Source organism: Coturnix japonica, chromosome 2 (assembly GCF_001577835.2).
Source record: "Coturnix japonica isolate 7356 chromosome 2, Coturnix japonica 2.1, whole genome shotgun sequence".
NCBI lineage: Eukaryota > Metazoa > Chordata > Aves > Galliformes > Phasianidae > Coturnix > Coturnix japonica.
Window position 1 is genome coordinate 102,512,793 of NC_029517.1, and position 20,845 is coordinate 102,533,637.

Below are 20,845 nucleotides of genomic sequence, written 5' to 3' on the forward strand. Positions count from 1 at the left end.
TGCTGACTACAAACTGGGAGGCAATTCTCAGCCTGAAGCAGAGAAAATGGAAGATAATGAATCTCTGCCACATAGTCATCAGTTCCTCCTTCCATAGCTTAGTGGGCAAACACGGGAGCACGTAGGCCTCGGAAAATGAAATCCTCTTGAATTTTCCTATTAGGTTAAACCCATTCAGCTTTTGTCACTGCCAGAAACCACCATGCTCCACTTTCTTACTCTTTTTTGTTGTTTTTTGTTTTGTTTTGTTTTGTTTTTTCTCATTAGAAGCAAAGCATAAACTGTGTTTCCCATCTTGAAGACAGAAATGAATTTGAGTTGGTCTATCCCTGAACAAGATTCTCCTTCAGGGGTGTAGATGAGGAGATAAATGGCAGGAGTGGGCGCACCAGAAGCTCTCTTGTTGTCACGTTAGTGCTGGTTTCTTCATTGATCTTGGGTAACTCAGAGAAGTTCTGCCCCTTAGACCTCATCAGTAAAATGTGATTTATGTACTTGCTGGTCTCAAGATTTGTAACTAGCATGAGCTGAGACTCGTTCCCGTGAGAACTTGTGTGTGTTATTTTGTTTGTGCAAAAAAAAGCAGGAGCAGAGCAATGTTGTCTAGGAGGACATGAAGCGCTAACAGATCCCACGGTACCTCAGGAGCTCACAATGCTGTGTGCAATCTTTTCCAGCCTCCGTGATTCTGAGGTGAAAATGGCCAAAAGCAAAAATGATGAAGGGACTGCAGGACAGGGAGTGTTTCTGCAGCCGCCCTCACTGGCACATGTCTTCTCCTCCTTTCAGGTCCCAGTCAGTGGTGGAAGCTGGCATGCTGAAGCACGAGGACCTGGGGGAAAGTGAGAACACCCAGCCACTGCTGGCCCTGGACTGAGCCCCATGCACCGACCACAGACATCCAGACCCCACCCACCCAGAAACCACCGAGCACATGATACTCATTCACACGTGTTTCGCTTGAGAACACGTCTTTCATCTTTCTTGACCAAGTAACAAGAGCCACCAGCCACTTGCCCATGCAGCCAATGCTGAACAGCCTTTCTACTGACACAGGATGCGAAGGAAGACACAGTGGGAGTCTGTTAATATGTCAAGAATTGGGTTTTCTTTCCTTTTTGGACTTCTGGCATTAAAAAATTGGAAATGTTGGGACTGCCTTCTCTTTTTAAAGAAACCAGTGTGTGTCAGAAGAATTTTTCCCTGAAGCCTCCAGCAGGGATGCTCAGTTTCATAGAAGGTTTAATGTGTATTAAAGCAAAGCATCTTTAAAGTCTGCACTGTTCATTGTTGCTCAGAGGGCAGAAACAGCATTATCCACAGTGTGTTTAAGATCTGCAGAAGGACTTTGTATTAAAAAAGTAAAAATCAGTGCCAGCATAATGCCATACAACATGACACTTCGCAATTGCCTCATCCATATTGCTTTTTGGGGGGAGGGGGGCTACTTATTTCAGTATCTAGCAAAAAGGTTTCTAACTTTTGAAACCCTTACAGAGCTGTCAGCTAAGTGGAATGAGCTGCGTGGGCAGCAGATACAGACAATTTGGAATGCAATTATTCAATTTTAACGACGTGTTTTTCCATATGTGACTCGGGAACCCATTAGACGTGTGTGCGCGTGTGTGAGGGGGTGCCAGGGAGACCCATTGGACACATTCACCAGTGATTAATGGTTCATTCAAATTTTTCATTTAGGTCCCAACTGCAAATAAAAGCTCTGTAGAACCATTTGCTCCCCTCCCCTCCTGCAGTCAGTGAAAGGTGTAGCCAGAAGGGAATGCTGACTGCAGATGCAGGCAACGGTTAAAATGAGAAAGGTAAACTCAGAATTAATTATTCAGTACAAGCTTCTGCTAGAAGGAAATGTGGACAAACAGAAAAACTGAAATGCCAAAGATCAGTTTGTTATCTCTCTTTGCTTTCTCTGCAAGAAGAGTCCCATCCCTTCATTGCAATGGAAATCAGATTAAAGAAATAAAAGAAAAATTGTTATCAGATTGCATGAGCAGTGACTTTATTTCCTAAAACAGTTACAACCACCATACATGCTTTTTGTCTTCAATTTAATTGCCATGCATTGACAATTACTAGAACATGTAGTTGGCACCAACGTATCAAAGATAACCGCGTAAACCATATATGTATAAAATGAGATGATAACTCACAGGTTGCACAAGAGTTTTTCTTACAGCTCTGGAACATCCACCAGATTCATAAGCAACGCTCCGAAAGTGGTGGCCTAGGTCAGCTGGACATGGTCATCCCTAATAAATGGAGTAACAAAACACTGCCTTCATTCACAGCCTGTTGTGCTTGCACAAGGCAGAAAGGACACACTACAGATCCCAGTAACACAACTGGGTTGTACCCACTTGTATGTATACAGGACAGTCTCATTCACAGTAAGCTTCCTCTGCAGCAGCGTGTTTCTGGGGCAAGGCCTGGCCTCCACAGTAGAGATACTTTAAGGCAGTGAATGTTCCCAGCAAAGCAACATAGCAGTCAGAAAAGGCAGGAAACACTCTGGGGCTTGCAGGGACATTAAACAAATGTCCAAGCCCATTTACCTTTGGTTGTTTTTTTTTTTAAATTCTTCTCCCCTATGGCATTATAACCTGCTACAGAAAGCTGTGACTAGACACAGCTCCCCCTCTCCCACAAGGATCATGAAGACTCTCAGACATTTGTATTGGTCACAGCAAATTTGCTTAAAGCATAATGTAAATTAAACATACATTAAAAAACAAAACAAAACAAAACAAGGCAGACGTGGCCTACTACACTGCAGCATTAGTGAAGAAATACTTTGGTTTGCAATTTTTCTCTGTTCATACACTTATCTCCACTGCCACTGAATCTTTGTGATGGCCCACTACTGCTCATTCAAGTATGTACTTACTACCTTACAAATGCCCTGTGCTGCAATTTCCCTCTGTAAACACAGATAAGGAATGAAACACTTAAACTGCAATAGAGCTCAATCTGAAAAGCATTTCCATTCACTTCATCCATTGGTATTTCCAATGTGTAAAAAGCTTTTTCAACATGACATACTGGATGGCAAAGAAGAGTAACTAAAATAACATACTACTTATTCACTGCCTAATTTCTGCATTTTGCTATATATATACTCACCATTTATGTATCGAATCCAATATATGAATCTAACAGAAAGAGATGCTCTCAGATCAAGATACTCCTTGACAGGTAGGCAGAGAGCAGAATCACTTCAGTGCTGCAGCAGCTACTCACAAGAAACCTTGTCACATTCAAGGCACTTAAGATATCAAACGGTCAGTATGTCACTACACAGTTTAATCAACAGTGCCACTCAGGCACACACACATTCTGGGTAGATAACTTTGATCTATTTGCCCATTGCCATCTGTTTATATAAAGCATGTGACTTCAAAGGAACAATCAGGACAGTAAGATATCTTATAAATAAAGCTCCAAAGTTTTTCCCACTCCTTTAGTGTTCACTCTGTGCTATACAAACTAAAATGCAATATTAATAAAAGCACTCCTAAGACACTAATTTTGGTTTAAACAGTTCTCGATTACTTCATTACAAACTATGCCTTTATTTTACAGAATAGCAAAATAGTTTATAATTTGTACTGCTCGATAAGCGTATGGAGATACAAAGCACAGCCTGACTCAGCAACTACCTTTTCTTATTGTACTATGAATCCTTAATATAAAAAGTACATTCTTTTCAGTTTTATACATAATTCTCGCAAAGCCTCCAAAAATATGTTTATATTTTCTAAAGTGTGAAACTTACAAATCCTTCTCAGTTTCCATGATTACTCACAGAGAACTGTCACCTTACAGCAGATGGTACTCTGTGTTATTGATGATACAGACAACACATTAAAGTCTAATTACCACTGCTACCTAAAACGGACTCTTGATCAGAGAGGGTTTATCAGTGTGTGTTCTATCTATTTTTTAATAGCCAGGAAGGAAATTAAAGTGCACACCTCCAGAAATGGGTTACAACAGCTTATGATTTAATCGTTGTGTGTTACATGGCACTACAAGATTACTTAATAAAACACAAAGTTTGAAAAGCATTCAGTTTATGGGAATGCAAGGCTGCTGCCTATATTTTGCCTAGCAAATACGGCATTCTGATTGTGCAGCACGTGCTGTTTATAGCTACAAAACTTAGGTACCATGATGTAGTCTCTGAAGTACAAAATCATGGAACATTAAGCAAATAAAACAACTGTTCAGTGTCCTTTAAACAAGGAGGCCAAAGCTGTGAAGACTCAATAACCCTAATGTCTCCTTGCTTAGTACCTGTCTCTCACAACCCTCACTAGTGATGCCACTGCTCCTGATGAGCTTGAGAAGACCCGAGCATCCTTAATATACCTATCCACTACCTGCTGGCTTTGCGGGAGAATAGGTAACAACTGATTTCAAACATTATCTGTGCAAATTCTGGTTTATTTTGTTAGTGTTCTTAGAAGTTAACAGTGGAGGTTTCTGCACCTTCCATCTCCCATCAGACAGTGAGGAACCAAAAGATCAGCCAACTGCTTAAACATCCAGGATTTCTCTATTAAAAATAAGGCTTTTTTAACATACAGTAAACTCTGGGTAGCAAATACAGAGTACGCTGTAAATTACACTGTGATAAGACTGCTTCAGGATTCCATCATACATTTCGAGAAAAGGAAAGCACCATTAGGTCAACTAAAGAACCATTCTAGTGCTGTGTAGGATGCTGGAGCAAAAGATAATTCAAGTTAATAACCTGAAGCTGTTTGCTTCGAATTCTAGCAGGAAACCTGGAAGGACCTTGTCCTTATGCAGCTCACCATACAATCTTAAGAACTGAAGAACACTGTAAGAGACAAGCCTACAGAAGTCATATTCGTTCAACATCTTCCAAAGTCACATAGCAAAACTGAAGTTTACCTGCTAAGAGAACGATTTTCTTTTAGAAGGACAACACTCTCCTAAGAAGCAGATTATGCAAATTTCTGTTTGCATTTCCAGGAAGGCAACAGAAGGCCGCAGTTGGCAAAATGAAATCTGTTCATATACTACTTTTGTTGTGCCACAGCACAATGTACAGCATATGCTTATCACTAGAGATGCACTTTGTATATACATTACTTTTAAAAATAGTGGTTGATTGAAGAAGATCTGTTCATAATTATGCTAGAAAAATAGTTACTCAGGTAGAAAAACAACAAAACACGCGACCCATTCACATTATCTACAGTTGATAACATAGGGACGTGTCTTATACCTAAAGCAGTTAACATTACAACTGCACAATGATTATCAAAGTTGAATGGATGCATGTGTCTATAAATACCACACCTGCTGCTTCCTAGAAGAAGCCTGGGAGGTATTTCCCAGATGTATTATTGCAAATCTTGTGCCTGAACATGGCCAGACAGGTAGATGACTGTTTTTGAACGCATCCTACAGGCATGGTAAAAACACATTCCTCAGCTTGAAAATTCAGACCTATATTGCTCCTTGACTGACAAGATTTGTATTCTCAGACTTGCAGCCAGAAAAAAACAATATATATCAGTGCTATATCAGTATGTAACAAACATGGCTTTTTTTTTTTTTTGCTTTTTTTTTTCTGTTTTTTTTTTTTTTTTTTTTTAAACTCAAGTCCTCTGTAATTGCAGAAATGTCATTATTATCTCTTATAACCCTTACAATACTAGCATTCTTCATATGCTGTATAAATTAATCCTGCATGTTTCTATTTGCATATTCTGACAGGTTAAAGCTCCTCTGGATCTTCACTCCAGATATAATCCCTTAAATAGCAGGAAGGGTTCGCCTCTGTTGTGCTGTTAATTCAGGATGCCACACATCAACAATGAATATCAGACGATAACTTGCAGCATCCTGCCACACTTCGTGCTCAAAAGAGTCGTCAAAAATGAGAACTTTCCCTTCTTCCCAGGTTCTGCAACACAAAAAGAACATGCTTTAGTGCAGTACTGCTATACATCAGCTCTGAAGATGTTCTCATACATGTGAGAACCATTTAAACACTATATGTTGCATGGTCAGGAATTCAGTACCTAATATTAATGTACTGGAGTATCAGAGATTTAATTGGAATAAACTACAGGAAGATCAGTCTAATGGAGCTTCATATTATTGAGAGATTGCTTTCTCTCCCTCTGCCTAGTTATGGCCACATGTGCCCACATACATATTCAGACATTTGAAATATTCGTTATTTATTTAATTTTAATGAGTTTAGTCCAATAAGCTGGGAGCATTCATCAAACTCAGGAGCATAATACCGGTATAGTAATTTCCCTCTTTACTAATCAGATACACATGCAATGAGTAATGGAAACTGATGGAATGATTAGCAATATAGCTTGAAAATAAACTACTTTAAATCTGCTTGGTTTTTGTTTGTTTGTTTTTTTTCCTGAAAATCAGAACAATACAATTAGGTCCTGATCCTGCTTTATAATTTCAGACCATAAATCCATTCAAAGCACAGAGTCTAAAGATTTTTCTTCATAGGAAGGTCACAGTGATATAGCATAGCATGCTCTGAGTCACGTTAAACGGTTAACGCTGAACTGAAGGGATGAGACCACGTAATTCAACCCCCTTCTGCTTGCCAAATACCACTAAGGCAGAAATCACTGAATTGGACCTATGTACTCTGGGTTACTGTTCATCATTATATGTAAAGCCAAGTTGTAACAATGGAATCTAAGATCTGTACATCTTTCCCTCAAAAAGGGAAACACGACTTACACAAACTGGCTTATTTTTAAGTACCTCAATTGTCTGAAAAATTAAGAAAATGGCCAGATTTAAAAGCCACAGCAAGAGCAAATGGAGATGGGAAATATCAATGGTTTATGAATCCGCATTTCTTTCTGTTTTATGAAGCACAGAATCACAGAACAATTTAGGCCAGAAGAAACTTCATAAAGTCATCTGCTCCAAGCCTCTGCTGAGAGCAAGACTTACTGCAAAGTTGCATGCAGTGTTGGGGCCATATGAGATATCTCAGTTTCTCATCTAGAGGAGTTCTTAATATCTGCAGTGATGGGCATCACCTCTCTGAACCTCTTCTTAAGTGTCACATGCTCCAGTCCCTTAAGCAGCTTTTTCTTGTTCATCTTCCACCGAAATCACTTCAACTCATCAATTACTTTCTTGCATAGAAGCATCCCAAACCGGACACAGTACTGCAGATGCTGTGTTTGGAGTGCAGATGAGAGGGAAAAATTGCTCCCCTCAAACTGATTCCTATGCACTTACTAATACAGTTCAATGTGAAGTTAGCCTTCTACCACAAGAGCATGTGCTCAACATGCCTACTAGGACTCAGCCCTTTTCAGTAGAGCTGCTTTCTATCCAGTCCCCACCCAGCCTATACTGTTGCAAGGTGTTATCAGACTGCAGGGCTTTGCCTTTGTTGAACTTCATGAAGCTTCATTTCCCCCACTTCTCCAGCCTCTTGAGATCCAGATTCATAATTTTAAAAAGAGATTTAATGCCTGCTTAACTGCATCCTTAATACTGCAAAAATCAGCATATGAGCAGAGAACACTAGAGATAATGCCATCACAACGTCACTGCCCTTCAGATCACAATCTTGCCTGCTCCACTTAGACACAAGTAGCCAGTTCTGTATTACATGGTTTGCCCATCATGAAGTTAGGCAGCGGTACAAGCAAAGCAAATTTATTTTGCATCGCAGCAAGACAGAAGCATTTGTTTGATTGTTCGCTGAGTCTCCTCTGAAGGGATATAACAGTCAGTGAAGTCAGTAACAACCAATGTTACCTCCTAAACCCATCCTACTATGAATGCATAATCAAGTTTTTCAACAAGAAAAGCAGTCTATGAGAATTGATGCCCTTAAAGGAAATTAGAAACTGTGAACAGCAGTGATGATAAAGAAGCAAAGATCTTGTCATCAAAGATGGAAATAAATTGCTTAGCTCATTCAGCTGCATTCATTCAAAAGGAAAACAATTTTCTATTAAAAAAAAAAAAAATCAGTGAAAAATGAGATCTGGATTCCTAAGTTATCTAGGTATTTTTGAACATTAAAGTCAACAAAAGCAAAACTTAGCTATCAACATTTATGGGGACGTCCCGCAATGCTCTGAAGGAAAGTGGAAATTGAAATAGGATTATCATTTCAACTGAAATGATAATCTAAACATATTTTAAGTAATGGTGGGCAACAAGCATAACAGTGGAAAATTCATACTGCCTTGCACAAGAACATCAGCCTTGAAGGCCCACATAATTATCTTTTGCAGGTTTTAAGTATGATCACATATATTTTTCTGCAACTGAGTCAGCTATCCAATAAGAAAAATGTTTTATGTCATACAGGCCTCGAGTCTCTGATTCTCTGCTACTGCACTAGAATTACATTGGTATTACTCAACTCAATGCCATAACGTGGTAAAGAATCATTGGATTTTTTTGTTTTACTTTGATTTTCTTTAATTTTAATTTTTGATCAAACACAGCCTGAATAACACCTCACTAAACATCCTGAAAGTATAAGCCTAGTTAAAGACAATAAAAACTCCAAGTATCCAGACGAAATAGCTTCAGAGGCTACAAGCTGTATCTATCATTTCCATCAATCATACTAGGGATGGGCTGATTTGCATAACAAAGAAGTCATAAAGTTGACAGAACTATTAGCCCCTTTTGCATAGATTACAAAACCCACCATTAGTATGCAAATAAGTATTTTCCAGATGTCTTCACGGTGTAAGAAATACTTCACAGTGGGACCATAGGAACAATATTACTCCGGCATGGTGCTAAGCCACTTTGGGGTAGTTTTATATCACCTGCTCTGCTCTTATGTCACCTGTCACAAGTGAGATTTTGGACTGAATTCTGCTTAAGGCTGTAAATCTGCATCTTCATTTCTAAGCGTGATTACCACGTCTGACAGATGTTTGATTTCTGATAACTAGATATTATTTATATATTTCTGTACACTGTACCTTACACTTACACTGTCTTTCCTTCAGACTTCAAAACCCCCCAATGACATCAAATTACTATAGCTGTGCTGAGTAACAATGAGGTGGACAAGCACCTGGTAGCAATCAAAGATTCTCCTGCAGGTAACAGAGTAAATCACAGTACTAGATAGAGATGAGTTGCCTGTCCTTCTAAGAATAAGCTGCGTAGTAGCAATTCTCCTCTAAACACACACTGGGTGACATAATGGCAAAAAATTCTCTACACTGCATGCAGCAGTGGGGCAGAAAGCTAAAGAAGGATGGCAACAAAGCCCTGTCAAACCTTCATACTTGTGCCAGCTCTCCTGTTTGAAGCCACCAGCTTCCTAATGTTCTGATCCACGAGGAGAGGAGAAACTGAAAATGCTAAAGAGATAATTTCTTCCTGACATAATTTCTTTCCACAGTAGTTCACCTCTACCATCTTTTGTGGGGAAGGGGATGCAAAAGCACCTTTTCATTGCCAATATTGGACATACTTTAAATGAAAACCCTGCCTTCAAACGTACAGCTCTTGCCAAAATCAACCAAAGTTAACACATTCTGACACAAGCTGTAGTCACCTTTTGAATGCGAGTTTTACATTTCAAATGAGCAAGTCAGATGCATAAAAATGAGTCTAGTTCAGAAGCCTAGATACTGACTGAAATGCTCTGACTGCAGCACACCAGCAACAACAGGCATTTCTTCACTCTGCTCTGACACAGCCCTGAGGTTGAGGGACTGTTGCTTCCAAGGGGGGTAGTTAAGTTCATTTTCCACACCACTATCCCTTCTGTTCAGATTAAGGCAAAGATGAGTGGTCAGCTACAATAACGGGTGGTGAGTTGTAGACACCTGCTATCTTGGAAGGGAATCAAAAGCACCACTTTGTTTACACAGGCACAGAGTAGCCACCTGTGATAATGCCCTTCAGTCACCGTAGACCTGAATTCACAATAATGTCCCACAGTGAACAGAACCCACATTTTCCTGTTAATCCGTTAGCCCATTAGGTATCTCTACCGTCATCCCAATGTCTGTCTTAAACTTGTTTTGGATTTTGGACTGTAATGCTGGAAGCATGTTTGTCACAACCTACGCAGTGTAGGTTTTATAGTTTATTTAACACTAACTGTGTCAGACTGTTATGTCAGCAGAAACAACCCTAACACATCTATAGTAACATTTTTAACACTCAAATAATTGTATCTTCAAAAATTATAAAAATTCCTTGTTGCAGTTATTTTTATATGTTCTAGAAAAAGATTTTGCCACATATTGCAGTCATGCAAACAGGACTGGCATTTCATCTCACCATAACAAGTATTAACGTACAGTAGTACCACAAAAATAATTCAAAGGCAGCACTTGTTGCACTCAGATGCTATAAGACAAAATAGTCAGTATTCCAAATAAATATACTGAGATACTAAGCGTTATTAGAAGTCCACCTAATTTTGCAAGTTAAGTCTGCAACTGAAAAGCGACATAGTTAATATTTTTAAACATAGAAAAATATTATGTCATGTAAAAATTCAACTGGAATGGTTTTAACTAAATTATGTGGAATTAGAATGAATGCTTCAGCTGGAAGTAAGGTTTCTGCAGAAATACAATAGTATTTGGTTACAGTGGTGAAAAACGCTATAGTTGTCACTCTGTAAGTAAAGAATCCAAATTAAAAATAAACAAAAAAATCAAACAAAAATAAAATAACAAAAACACAAAAAAAGTAGATCAGATAGAACAACTCTTTTGGCAAGTTTATCAGATTAGCACTGCAAAGGTAAACACAGATTTCATGGACAAAAACCCATTTTTTTCCCCACTCTAAAATAGAAAAAAGCATCTTTGTCTCTAAAAAACCCAGTCAATACCTGTTTTCCTGGGCACATCGAATCCTGCAGCCTTCTTTAGGTATGACTAAGCCCAAATGCATCCTTAGCCGACAATTGGTGGGTCCTGTGTGGGGCCAGACATGAGTTCCTGGAAGCATGACAGAATATTTGATCTGCAAGAAGAAAGAGGAGCCCTCAGCAAGGTCATTTTCACAACTGTACTGCTCTGAGTTCAGGACTTCATTACATCTCTTCCATGATGACATCACCTTCTGTTAGTCTTAGCAATAATGGTGTATTCTCACATCCCAAAGGTGTTCAGTACTGTGGTGTGCATGTATATATATTTTTTTTGTTTCAGGCTGAAGTTAATAAACTTCTAGGTACCAGTAGAAAAACATTCTATATCCAATGTAAGACCTGCAGACACACTTATCATCTAAAAGGGTGGACTACAGGAAGCACAAGACATGCATTAGCCAGAACAACTGGCTGGTGGTCACTTTCAGATAACAGTGGGATTGTGAAGGCCACTGACAGTCTTGGCTGAAGCAACCATGTGATGATAGAGTTCAGGATCATGGGGATAGGGAGACAGGCAAAAAGCTGGAGTACGACCCACAGCTTTGGGAGAGCAGACTGGTTTATTCAGGGATCTGCTAGAAAAAATACCAAAAGACAGTGCTGGAGTGAAGAACAGTCTAGGACAGTTGGTTTATTTTTAAGGATTACCTCATTCAAGATCAAGAACAGTATGTCCCCACAATTAAGAAGCGCAGAGATCCTGAAAAGCTGAGTTAAAGAGAGGATGCATAGAAGAGAATAAAGCAGGGTAGGGTTATCCCAGAAGAACATACTCAGAGTGTGCAGGGATAAGGTCAAGAAATTCAAGGCTCATCTGGTGAGATCTGGAGGTGAAACTGAAGGGCATAATTAAAGATTTCAATAAGCTCATCAGCAATAAAAGGAAGAATTGGAAAAACACAGGCCCTTTGCTGAATGTGGCAGGAGATCTGATGACAGAGGCCATGGAAAAGGTTGAGACACGGGATGCCTTTTTTTTGCCTCAGTCTTTACTGTTCAGATTGACCAACAGGAATCCCAGGCACTTGAGAACAGTGAAGAGAACTGGAGAAAAGACTTCCCCTCATGTTAAGGAACATTAAACAAACTCAAAATCATTCCATAGACCCTAACAGGCTTTAATGAGGAGTACTGAAGAAGCTGGCTGACAATGTCAAAAGGCCACTCTCCATCTCTGAAAGGCTACGGCAGGGGAGGCTCCTGGGGACTGTAAGAAAGCAAATGTTCATGTGATCTTATGGGCAACAAGTAGTATCTGAGGAACTACAGACCAGTCAGTTTCATCTTAGTGATGGAGCAAGTAATCCTGGAAGCCATTTTCAAACATGTGAAGGAAGAGATGGCTGGGAGCAGTCTGCGTGGATTTACAAAAGGGAAATCATGCTTAACCAGCTTTCTACAGTGAGATGTCTAACTTGATGGATGAGGGGAGAGGGTATCGTTTAGCTCAACTTTTGTAAGGCTTTTGACACTGTCTGCCAATAACATCAGCATGGACAAACCGATGAAGTGGAAAATAGGTAAGCTGACAGTGAAGGAGGCTGAAAACTGGCAGTTCAGACAGGCTCAAGGAGTTGTGATCAAAGCACAACACCCACAGCTCAACAGAGGTATACCCTAGGGTTCACCATTGGGTCCAACACTGTTTATGCTTCACTAATGTCCTAGATGAAGAGAAAGAGTACATCTCTTGTCGGGGATAGAATATTGAGGAGAAAAGGCTGATACACCAAAATATTTTTGCTGCCACTCATAAGGGTTTTGACAAGTTGGAAATTGGAGCAAACACGAACCTCACGATGTTCAACAAAGAAATGAAAAGTCCTGCACTGGAGAGAAATAACTCTGTGCATCACTATGAATTTAGGGTCCATGTAAACAACAGCTTAAAACAATGTGAGCAGCAGAGGAGGCCAAGAGCTTCCTGGGCTGCCTTTGGCAGAGCCTTGCAAGCAGGTTGTGTGAAGTGATCCTTACACTCAGCACTCTCAGTGCTGGGTTCAGTTCTGGGCTACTCACTCCAAGATAAACATAGACAACTGAGCAAGTCCAGCAAAGAGTCACAAAGATAAGCAATGGCCTCTGAAATATAAGGGAAGGCTAAAAGAGATGGGAATGCTCAGTCTGAAGAAAGGAAGGCTTAGCAGGGATATTATCGTTCTGATTCTAAAAGTGCCCAATGGAAAAGATTAATATTGTGTAAGTGATGAGGAGCTTTGCTAAATCCTATTGTTTTTAAGACATTCCCAACTTTCCAATTACAACACAGTGAGCATAAAAGAATGTGAACCCTAATGCCTTAGCTGTTCCCAACATATAAGGTTTGAGCTTATCAGAGCTATCTTACTACAGCAAGCAATAAGCTCCAGTGGCTGTGGCACACAAAGATGCTCCACTGCCTCTACTACAGTGAGATTCATGCTTGTTTACCCTGTCAGACTCTGAAGAAACTCATATAACTGCTAATACTGGCTATGAAGGAAAGTTACTGATAACCCCCAGAAATACTTTGACAATGCTGGAAATACTTGCATTGTAGAATAATTACTGTCATGTATATAATTTGCCTCCACATATCTGATTATATATGTCTGTGAGACATATATTTATACAAACACACATGCTGCAATCAAGAAGAATTACATGTATGTCATCAAATATACCTGAACTACAGATAAGTTATACTGTGGTTGAAAACTTAAACTCTGAGGATTTAATGAGGTTGATTTGTAGCAGAGTAATCAGTATAGATCGGGTACATGAAACTAATTTTGTTGACACTGAAGGACACAGCCCATGGATTCAAAGTTTCTTTCCTTTATGTGACAGTAGTACTGTCTGGCCTTTGTTCGGTGACTCTTGTTATACCTAATGCCACCAGACTGGGTAAGCATGCAAAGGTTATCAAAGTGAGAGTCTGGCTCCCTGTTTTAATTTCGTAACTTGTTATTCAGTTGAGAGTAATCACAGAAAAATTCAGGTTAGAAAGGATCTAGTCCAATCTCCTGCTCAAAGCAGGGTTAGCTGTGTGTCAGATCAGGTCACTTAAGACTAAGTTTAGTAATTTATTACCATCAGTTGACCCACAGAAGACAATTACTTACCCAGCATGAGCTCCCTATGATCACAAGAGAAACCAGTTCAACTAAAAATTCCATGAGAAAGCTTTAGCTGATATATTTTACCTTGTATCTTCTGAAGGCTTTTACAATATTAACTTTATTGTGTGTCTGAGGCATCACTGAATACACCAAGATCGTGCGTCCTTCTATACACATTCCTCAACATCACCTGCTCCCAGACTTAGGGATTTGCAAAAATGAAGGTACCTGTCCTCTTCGGCAGCCCGTAGCTTCTGGGAATCTTTCCAATAAAGCACACGTTTTTGGAACACCTTTACAAGCATTCTCATTTTTTCTTCCTAGTGAAAATAAGTGATGTAGCACTAATAAGCGCAATGAACGAACAGTTCCTTGTTTTCTAGTTTGCAGAACAGCAACAAAGCTGACACCAAAATCAGTAATTGTTATCACACTTTTCAAGTTATGAAACAGAAATGCCAGCTTACATGTTGTAATGTTAAAGCAGCCTGCCACTCTTTTGCTTTTAAATTATATCAGAAGAGTGGGCTTCTTCCTGTTCAAACATGACTCTAAACATGGTTATATTTTTATTACTGATTAAGTACATCACTCAAGTATACTTGTTAAAAAGACAGATAATGCCAATGATATTATACCATTTCACCAACTATTTTAATAGACTTTGGTCGTTAATATTTTATCTTACAATACTCTTTCGTATGTAGTCTTTTAAGAAATTCAGGTCATCCCAGTAATTTCCACTGCACAGTGACCAGCAGGTTTTTTTAGAGCTCAGATTCTTTTGCCCATGTCATTTCTGAACAGTGGACCTCACCTAGTAGGCAATAAAACATTGAGGATATGTTTTCTCCTGCTTTCCTTTCCTCCTTCAGGCTGATTTGTACTATGCATTACTATGGAAAATTTTGGCAGCCCAGCCAAGAGATGAGTATTACCCTGAAGGGATTGTTAGAAGAGCTTGTGGGCAATAAGAATTCTTGCTTTATCCGTCAGTGGGGTCTCAGACACTATTCTATTAGCTCCCTTCCCCTGCAGTGATTTCAAAAAACAAAACATTCGGGAGAAACTCCTTTTTACACTACATCAGTCTGAGAAAGTGAAACTGGGGAAAGAGAAATACAAAATGTTTTACCTTGTTGCCATAAAGTAAACTGACTCCAGTCTCCTTTTTCTCGTAGATTCTCATCTTCAGGCAAGAAGAGGCTTCTTTTTTTATCCATCACATCAAGACCCTCATCTCGAATGAGCTTCCAGTTTTTTTCTAAGGACTGTTATGAAAGTCATGTTACTGCACTGAGAACTTACTGCATTTCGCTTCTTTATTTTTTGCTTCCATTCTTAACTTTCTAATTAAACACACACACACACACACACGTTCATCATTATTATCAAGTTTCCTTATACGTACCTATTTCCTTCTGTCACGCTAAGGCAGGAACAACTTTCACAGCATTCTTCAGATTCAATTACACACGTATTAACAATTTCAATGGTCCCCTGCCTCTCTGCAGAGAAGGCCTGACATTACCTGCTCTGATTAGCTGAATGGTTTTTTAACAGATGATTTTATATTGCAAGCTAAAAAAAGTACTGGTCTTCTCAAACGTAGCACGTGTTACCTCGAAGCGCTCTTGCAACTGGAAAACCACTGCATAAACTGAAACTCCAAGCGTTGACAGAACACCTCAGTTCAAAGAGGACAAATGCAAACAAGCTAGTTCTGTTGGTAGCTGTGATTTAAACCTTCAGAAAGGTTTGCAAAGATGCACTTGCACCTTCTGGTGCTATTGAAAATAGTCAAATACAACTTGAAATGACAGGTGACAATTTATGGATACAATCTTTAACAATGTGTAAGCTGCCTTGTACTTCATAGACACCAAACCCACAAGATTGTAGGATTAACACGTCTGCTCTTCTCTGCTGCCTCAGGACATTCTATTTGTAAAAATCAGGTAGATTAGAAAACCTTGCATTCTGTCAGTAATAAGTCCGTTTAATGTTACAGTAATAGAAATGAGAAACTCACAGCTTGGCAATGGATATAGATGATAATGACATGACTTTAATTTCCAAGCTACTTACTTTACTTGCTAAACATTATTTTGGGTGAGTAGCTTTCATTTTGTGCTCCCAAACAAAGCATTTCTGTAAGACATTTTCGATTGATTTAATACACCAAATGGGCTAAGATGTGCTTCCACTGCATGTCTGTACAGTGCATAAAGTCAAATAAAACTCTAACGTCTCTGTAACAGAGGTCAGATAAGGTGATATAACTACCCCTTTTCAGCCATAAATTTAATATGGTTATTAGCCTTTCGCATTTAAACTGAAGAGTTGCATCCTGCAAAGCAGATCATACAGTGAAGTACCATAAAAGGCTCAGGAAACAAAGCTATGGCTGGAACGTGCTGTCTGTAATACACAGACTACCTCTCACTACAATCTTTTTAGGCCTGTTAAGGTCTATGAAAATTAGGACTGCACTTCTCTTATTACTGTATACTCTCTCTCTCTTTTTTTTCTTTTTCTCTAGCAAACTGCATTCTCTTATCCATTAATAAAGGTGAAAAGCACTCATTTTCCTGCTGCACTCATCCTATTCTCTCCCACTGATGGATTTCTGTAACTCTCCTCCAATGGCTAATACTAAAAAGAAATGTTTTCAAGAATATATTTGTAAAACTGATTTGTCTGAAATATATATATATGTGAAAAACTTGCATTTATAGAGGCTTCATTTAACAGCCATACAGATAAACAAAACTGGAAAACTTTGAAAGATAATGCAAACACATATCTGTTTCCTCAGACGCCTAATCCTTTGCCTGGAAAAATGTAAGGAATTTTTACCCATGCAGATTAAAAGGTGCATGAAGAGCACTGGCTGTCCGAGGAGTTGTCCATAATGGCAGCTTTGTCATTGCTAATTCTTCACAAGTGACCAGCTGAAAGTCAGCCTGCAAAGTTCTGTGATCGTCCTTGCCTTTAAAACTCCTTCCCCAGCACTTTTGCATCCAAGTGATTTGAATACATACCATTGATTTTGAGCCAACTCCTCAATGGTTTTAGATATAACTGCCACTGAAATCAATAGTGTTCTATATACTTGAAAAACTGGACCCTCATCTATAAAACAAACTGATAATGCTTTAGTATGAGTAATTTCCAAGTCCTAGATAGAAGAGAAGGTTACAGGAGTCCAAGCCTTGATCTCCCTGATGTTACAGACTATTAGGCATACACTGAATTGCAGGAATGAATGGATGAGGCCAGCCTCTTCTTGGTAGTACACAGTGATAAGACAAGGAGCAATGGCATAAAACTTGAACATATGAAGTTTGATATTAATATACAGAACAACTTATGGTAAGGGTGACAGAGCACTGGAACAAGTTTCCCAGAGAGGTTGTGGAGTCATCTTCTATGGAGGGAGATACTCAAGACCCATTTGGATGCCTACCCATGCAACCTATTGCAGGGTATCTGCTTTAGCAGAGGGGTTGGACTTGATCTCTTGAGGTCCCTTCCAGCTCCTGCAATTCTGTGATTTTGCAAATGCAGAACACCATTAAAACACAGTTGCTAAGTAGAGGACTTGGACTTCAGGCTACTGACCCAAGAGCTAGTATCAACAGAAAAAAGTTAATTATGTTCATGTTCTATAATATGTAAGGACACAAGCCTCAGTTTACAAAAGATTCATATTATATTTGGTTCAATTTTCTGCTTTCAAGTGAAGAATCAGGTGGTGAACAGCATTTGGAGCATATGTCCTTGTTTCTTACCAGCTGATTCCCATAAACCTCCATATGGCTTTTTAAATACAGTTCCTAACAATAATGGAACTTTACAGTTGCTTTACATCTGGCAATAGTGTAGATTTTATTGGAAAAGAAATTACAAAATTTAAACAGGGATTTCTTAATATTGTTTTATTTTTATGTGTGACTATATTAAAAATATTTATTCTTTGCTGTCAAGCGCTTTTCAAGGCATAGTCATAAATGCCACAGACAGAGATTAAGAGTTTAGTACCCCCCATGTGAGGCATAACCACTGACCACATGTGCATTTTAATCCATTGGGCTATAAAGTAAAATAACGGTAAGTCTCCAATCCCTTTCACTTTGTTACTGGAACAGAGTAAAAAAAATAGCATTCACAATAATCACAGTTTGGGGAATTCTGATGACCTCCAGGCAATGGCCAGTTTTTTAAAGCCATCTAAAATAATTCCTTGCACTCATTCAGTCACTCACAGTGCTTAAACATCAGCATGCATAAGCATCATCTTGCTCTTTTCAACACAAAGCTCTCTTAAGCATCCAGCCACACTTCAAATGCATCTTTCAGTTAATTTTCAACATGAAATATGAGTGTCCAGATTTTGTTAGCCAGACTACCTACTCGTAGATCTCTCTCCATGGAAAACATTATGAATATGTGCTGTTGCCAGTACTTTCATTCTTTCTCTCTCTTGCTGCACTTTAGACTAATAAAGTCCAAACAATCAGTGAAAATGGTCTATACAGGATCCATTCTAATCACTAAGCTGTTCACTGTAGTACACTGTTGGCAAAGCATCCTTGTAGTCCTTTCTGAAATCATAAGACTCAAAATGAGGAGAGGGCAAAGTTACCTAGATTATTTCCCATTAAATGGGAACCTGGTGAAAAGTGTCTGAGATACCATTATAATACTTTTATCTATTATTCTCACTGATTACCAGAACAGAAAAATAATGCTATATTGATATTCTCCAAATACACCTCAGATAATGAAAAAAACTAAGTAAGACGTGGAAAGAAAAGCTAATTGCCTCAGGGTAGGACAGTAAGGTTTGAAGATAAAAGCAAAATTACTTTTTAGCTGAACTCAAACAATAAATGTATTGAATCTCCAGATCGAAAGTCCTGAACTATTGTGGATCAGGAACACTTCTGCATAGGTCCCTTGATGCACTTCCTAACTTAAAGGTTTATAGTTTCTGCTCTCTGAGAAATCAGGTCCTTCTTTCTGTTCTTTAAAAGAAACTACAAAAAACATAACAAAGCAAAAGGAAGCATTAATGGGCAGAAGTTAGACAGATGCAATGAGCACGGTAGCACTAACCAGGATTTCCCACCATTGTACACCTCCTTATTTATTGATGTAACTTCTAAGTAACAAAAGAAAACATAGAAATGACATCCTGGCTAGCAGTTCATAAAGACTTAAATAAAGTACGTGATTGCCTTCTTTAACCTTACCCATAAATTAAGTTAAATATCAAGCCTAAGTTAGTTATCTAGGCTTTCACTTTATTTATTTATTTTCCCCCAAGGAAAGCAGTAGAGAAGTTAAGACCAGAAATGGAGAGATGTCATCCTAATAAAGTAATTTAACATGGTAGCAATTAATTGTCCTTTGGAAATGCCTTTTCTTCTTTTATTTGTAAACTAGTCACACACTAGACTAGACTAGTACAGATAATTTACTAATTGAGTATAGCTATGTGAGCAGAATGCCACTCAGTAGAATTATTAAACTGGGAGTACTGAAAGAGAACTTTCTTCTACAGCTTTTCCATGGAAAAAAGAAAGTCACCATCAAAACTCAGATCTCCATCTATAATCCCAAGGAATCTTGTGATCCTTTGTAACAAAATCAAACAAGATCTGGGCTCTAACATGTTACCGACTAACTACAGCTGTGTCAGTTAACAGAATGAACAAAGTCAGAGCTGTCAGAAAATGTCAGAGAACCTGGCTTTAGCACTGTCTCAGCTAGTGACAAATAAATTCTCCATTAGGACTGTTAAGTTACCAAGATATTGAAAATACTCTGTTTGCATTTTATAACGAATGGAGGGAGAGAGTGTCCAGGCCTGCAATGCTTCAAACTCCATAAAACAATTCTCAGCATCAACTACTACTATTTGGATTTGTAAGCATTTCCCACACATTCAGCACAAGAAACAGCCTACTACATTTTGCTGTGTGGAATGGGGAAATAAACCTATTTTTCCCCACCCCTCTATTAACTAGAACATGTACAGAGGCTTGAATTTTTCAGAAACCATTAAAGGAGTTGTCTTCAGAAGATTTTGGTACTAACTTTTCAAGAGCACTGCTACTACTTTCAAGAGCATTTTGCTTGCAGCACCAATTGTTAATGGAATCAAATCTGCTCTTTTTCACAGACTCAAGAACTTTTTGAGTTATGGGGGAAATACGATAATGCAATTTTTTTCTGATACATATAAGTTACATTTTGGATTTCAACTTGCATGGATATCTTCAACATATGGCTAATGTAACACCTAAAAGAACAACAAAAACTTTTAGCGCAGTGAAGTACTCTCTTAACTGGAGATATGTGATATATACTTTCCTTACTGTTGGTCAAGAGTACAATAACAGATTTCTAGTCCCTCCATCACCTTTATATACAAAGTATCTATTTTAATTTGTACCTCCAGAATGACTCCAATAGGTGCACTATTAATGTTTCCCTTATGCTAGTCCACAAAGCTAATTTTTTATTTTCTATGAGCAAGGTTACAGTTGACGACCACTTTTCAATCTAAGTTTCCCAGCATTATCTATACTGTCATCAGAACCTCAAAAAGGAGTAATCCCTCTTTTTAAATTTCCTCTTCTATTAATAAAATAATTATTTCACGGCAAGTTTCTAACTTGTTAAGTAATTGAGCATAAGGAAACAAAGACTGAACAAAACTGCCTCTTCAAACAAGTATTTAAATTAGTTGTGCAGAAGAATTAAAAAAATTAGTGTAAAATTGTCCTGCATAAATAAAGGA

The 20,845-nt window shown here is 38.6% G+C and overlaps 2 protein-coding genes across 3 annotated transcripts in view; one reads left to right on the plus strand and one right to left on the minus strand.

The window, feature by feature from the left end:
• The window catches only part of CLVS1 (clavesin 1), a 94,147-nt gene extending 91,400 nt beyond the window's left edge, over positions 1 to 2,747 (plus strand). For both annotated transcript variants that reach the window (XM_032442739.1, XM_015855663.2), the window contains one exon: positions 790 to 2,747. In XM_032442739.1, the coding sequence (XP_032298630.1) occupies positions 790 to 877 (88 nt within the window). In that variant the 3' untranslated portion in view covers positions 878 to 2,747. The remainder of the gene's footprint in view (positions 1 to 789) is intronic.
• Positions 1,996 to 20,845, minus strand: part of ASPH (aspartate beta-hydroxylase) — a 95,948-nt gene continuing 77,098 nt past the window's right edge. The window contains 4 exon segments of the mRNA XM_015855666.2: positions 1,996 to 5,956; positions 10,889 to 11,022; positions 14,263 to 14,354; positions 15,170 to 15,305. Coding sequence (XP_015711152.2) covers positions 5,806 to 5,956; positions 10,889 to 11,022; positions 14,263 to 14,354; positions 15,170 to 15,305 — 513 coding nt within the window. The 3' untranslated portion in view covers positions 1,996 to 5,805.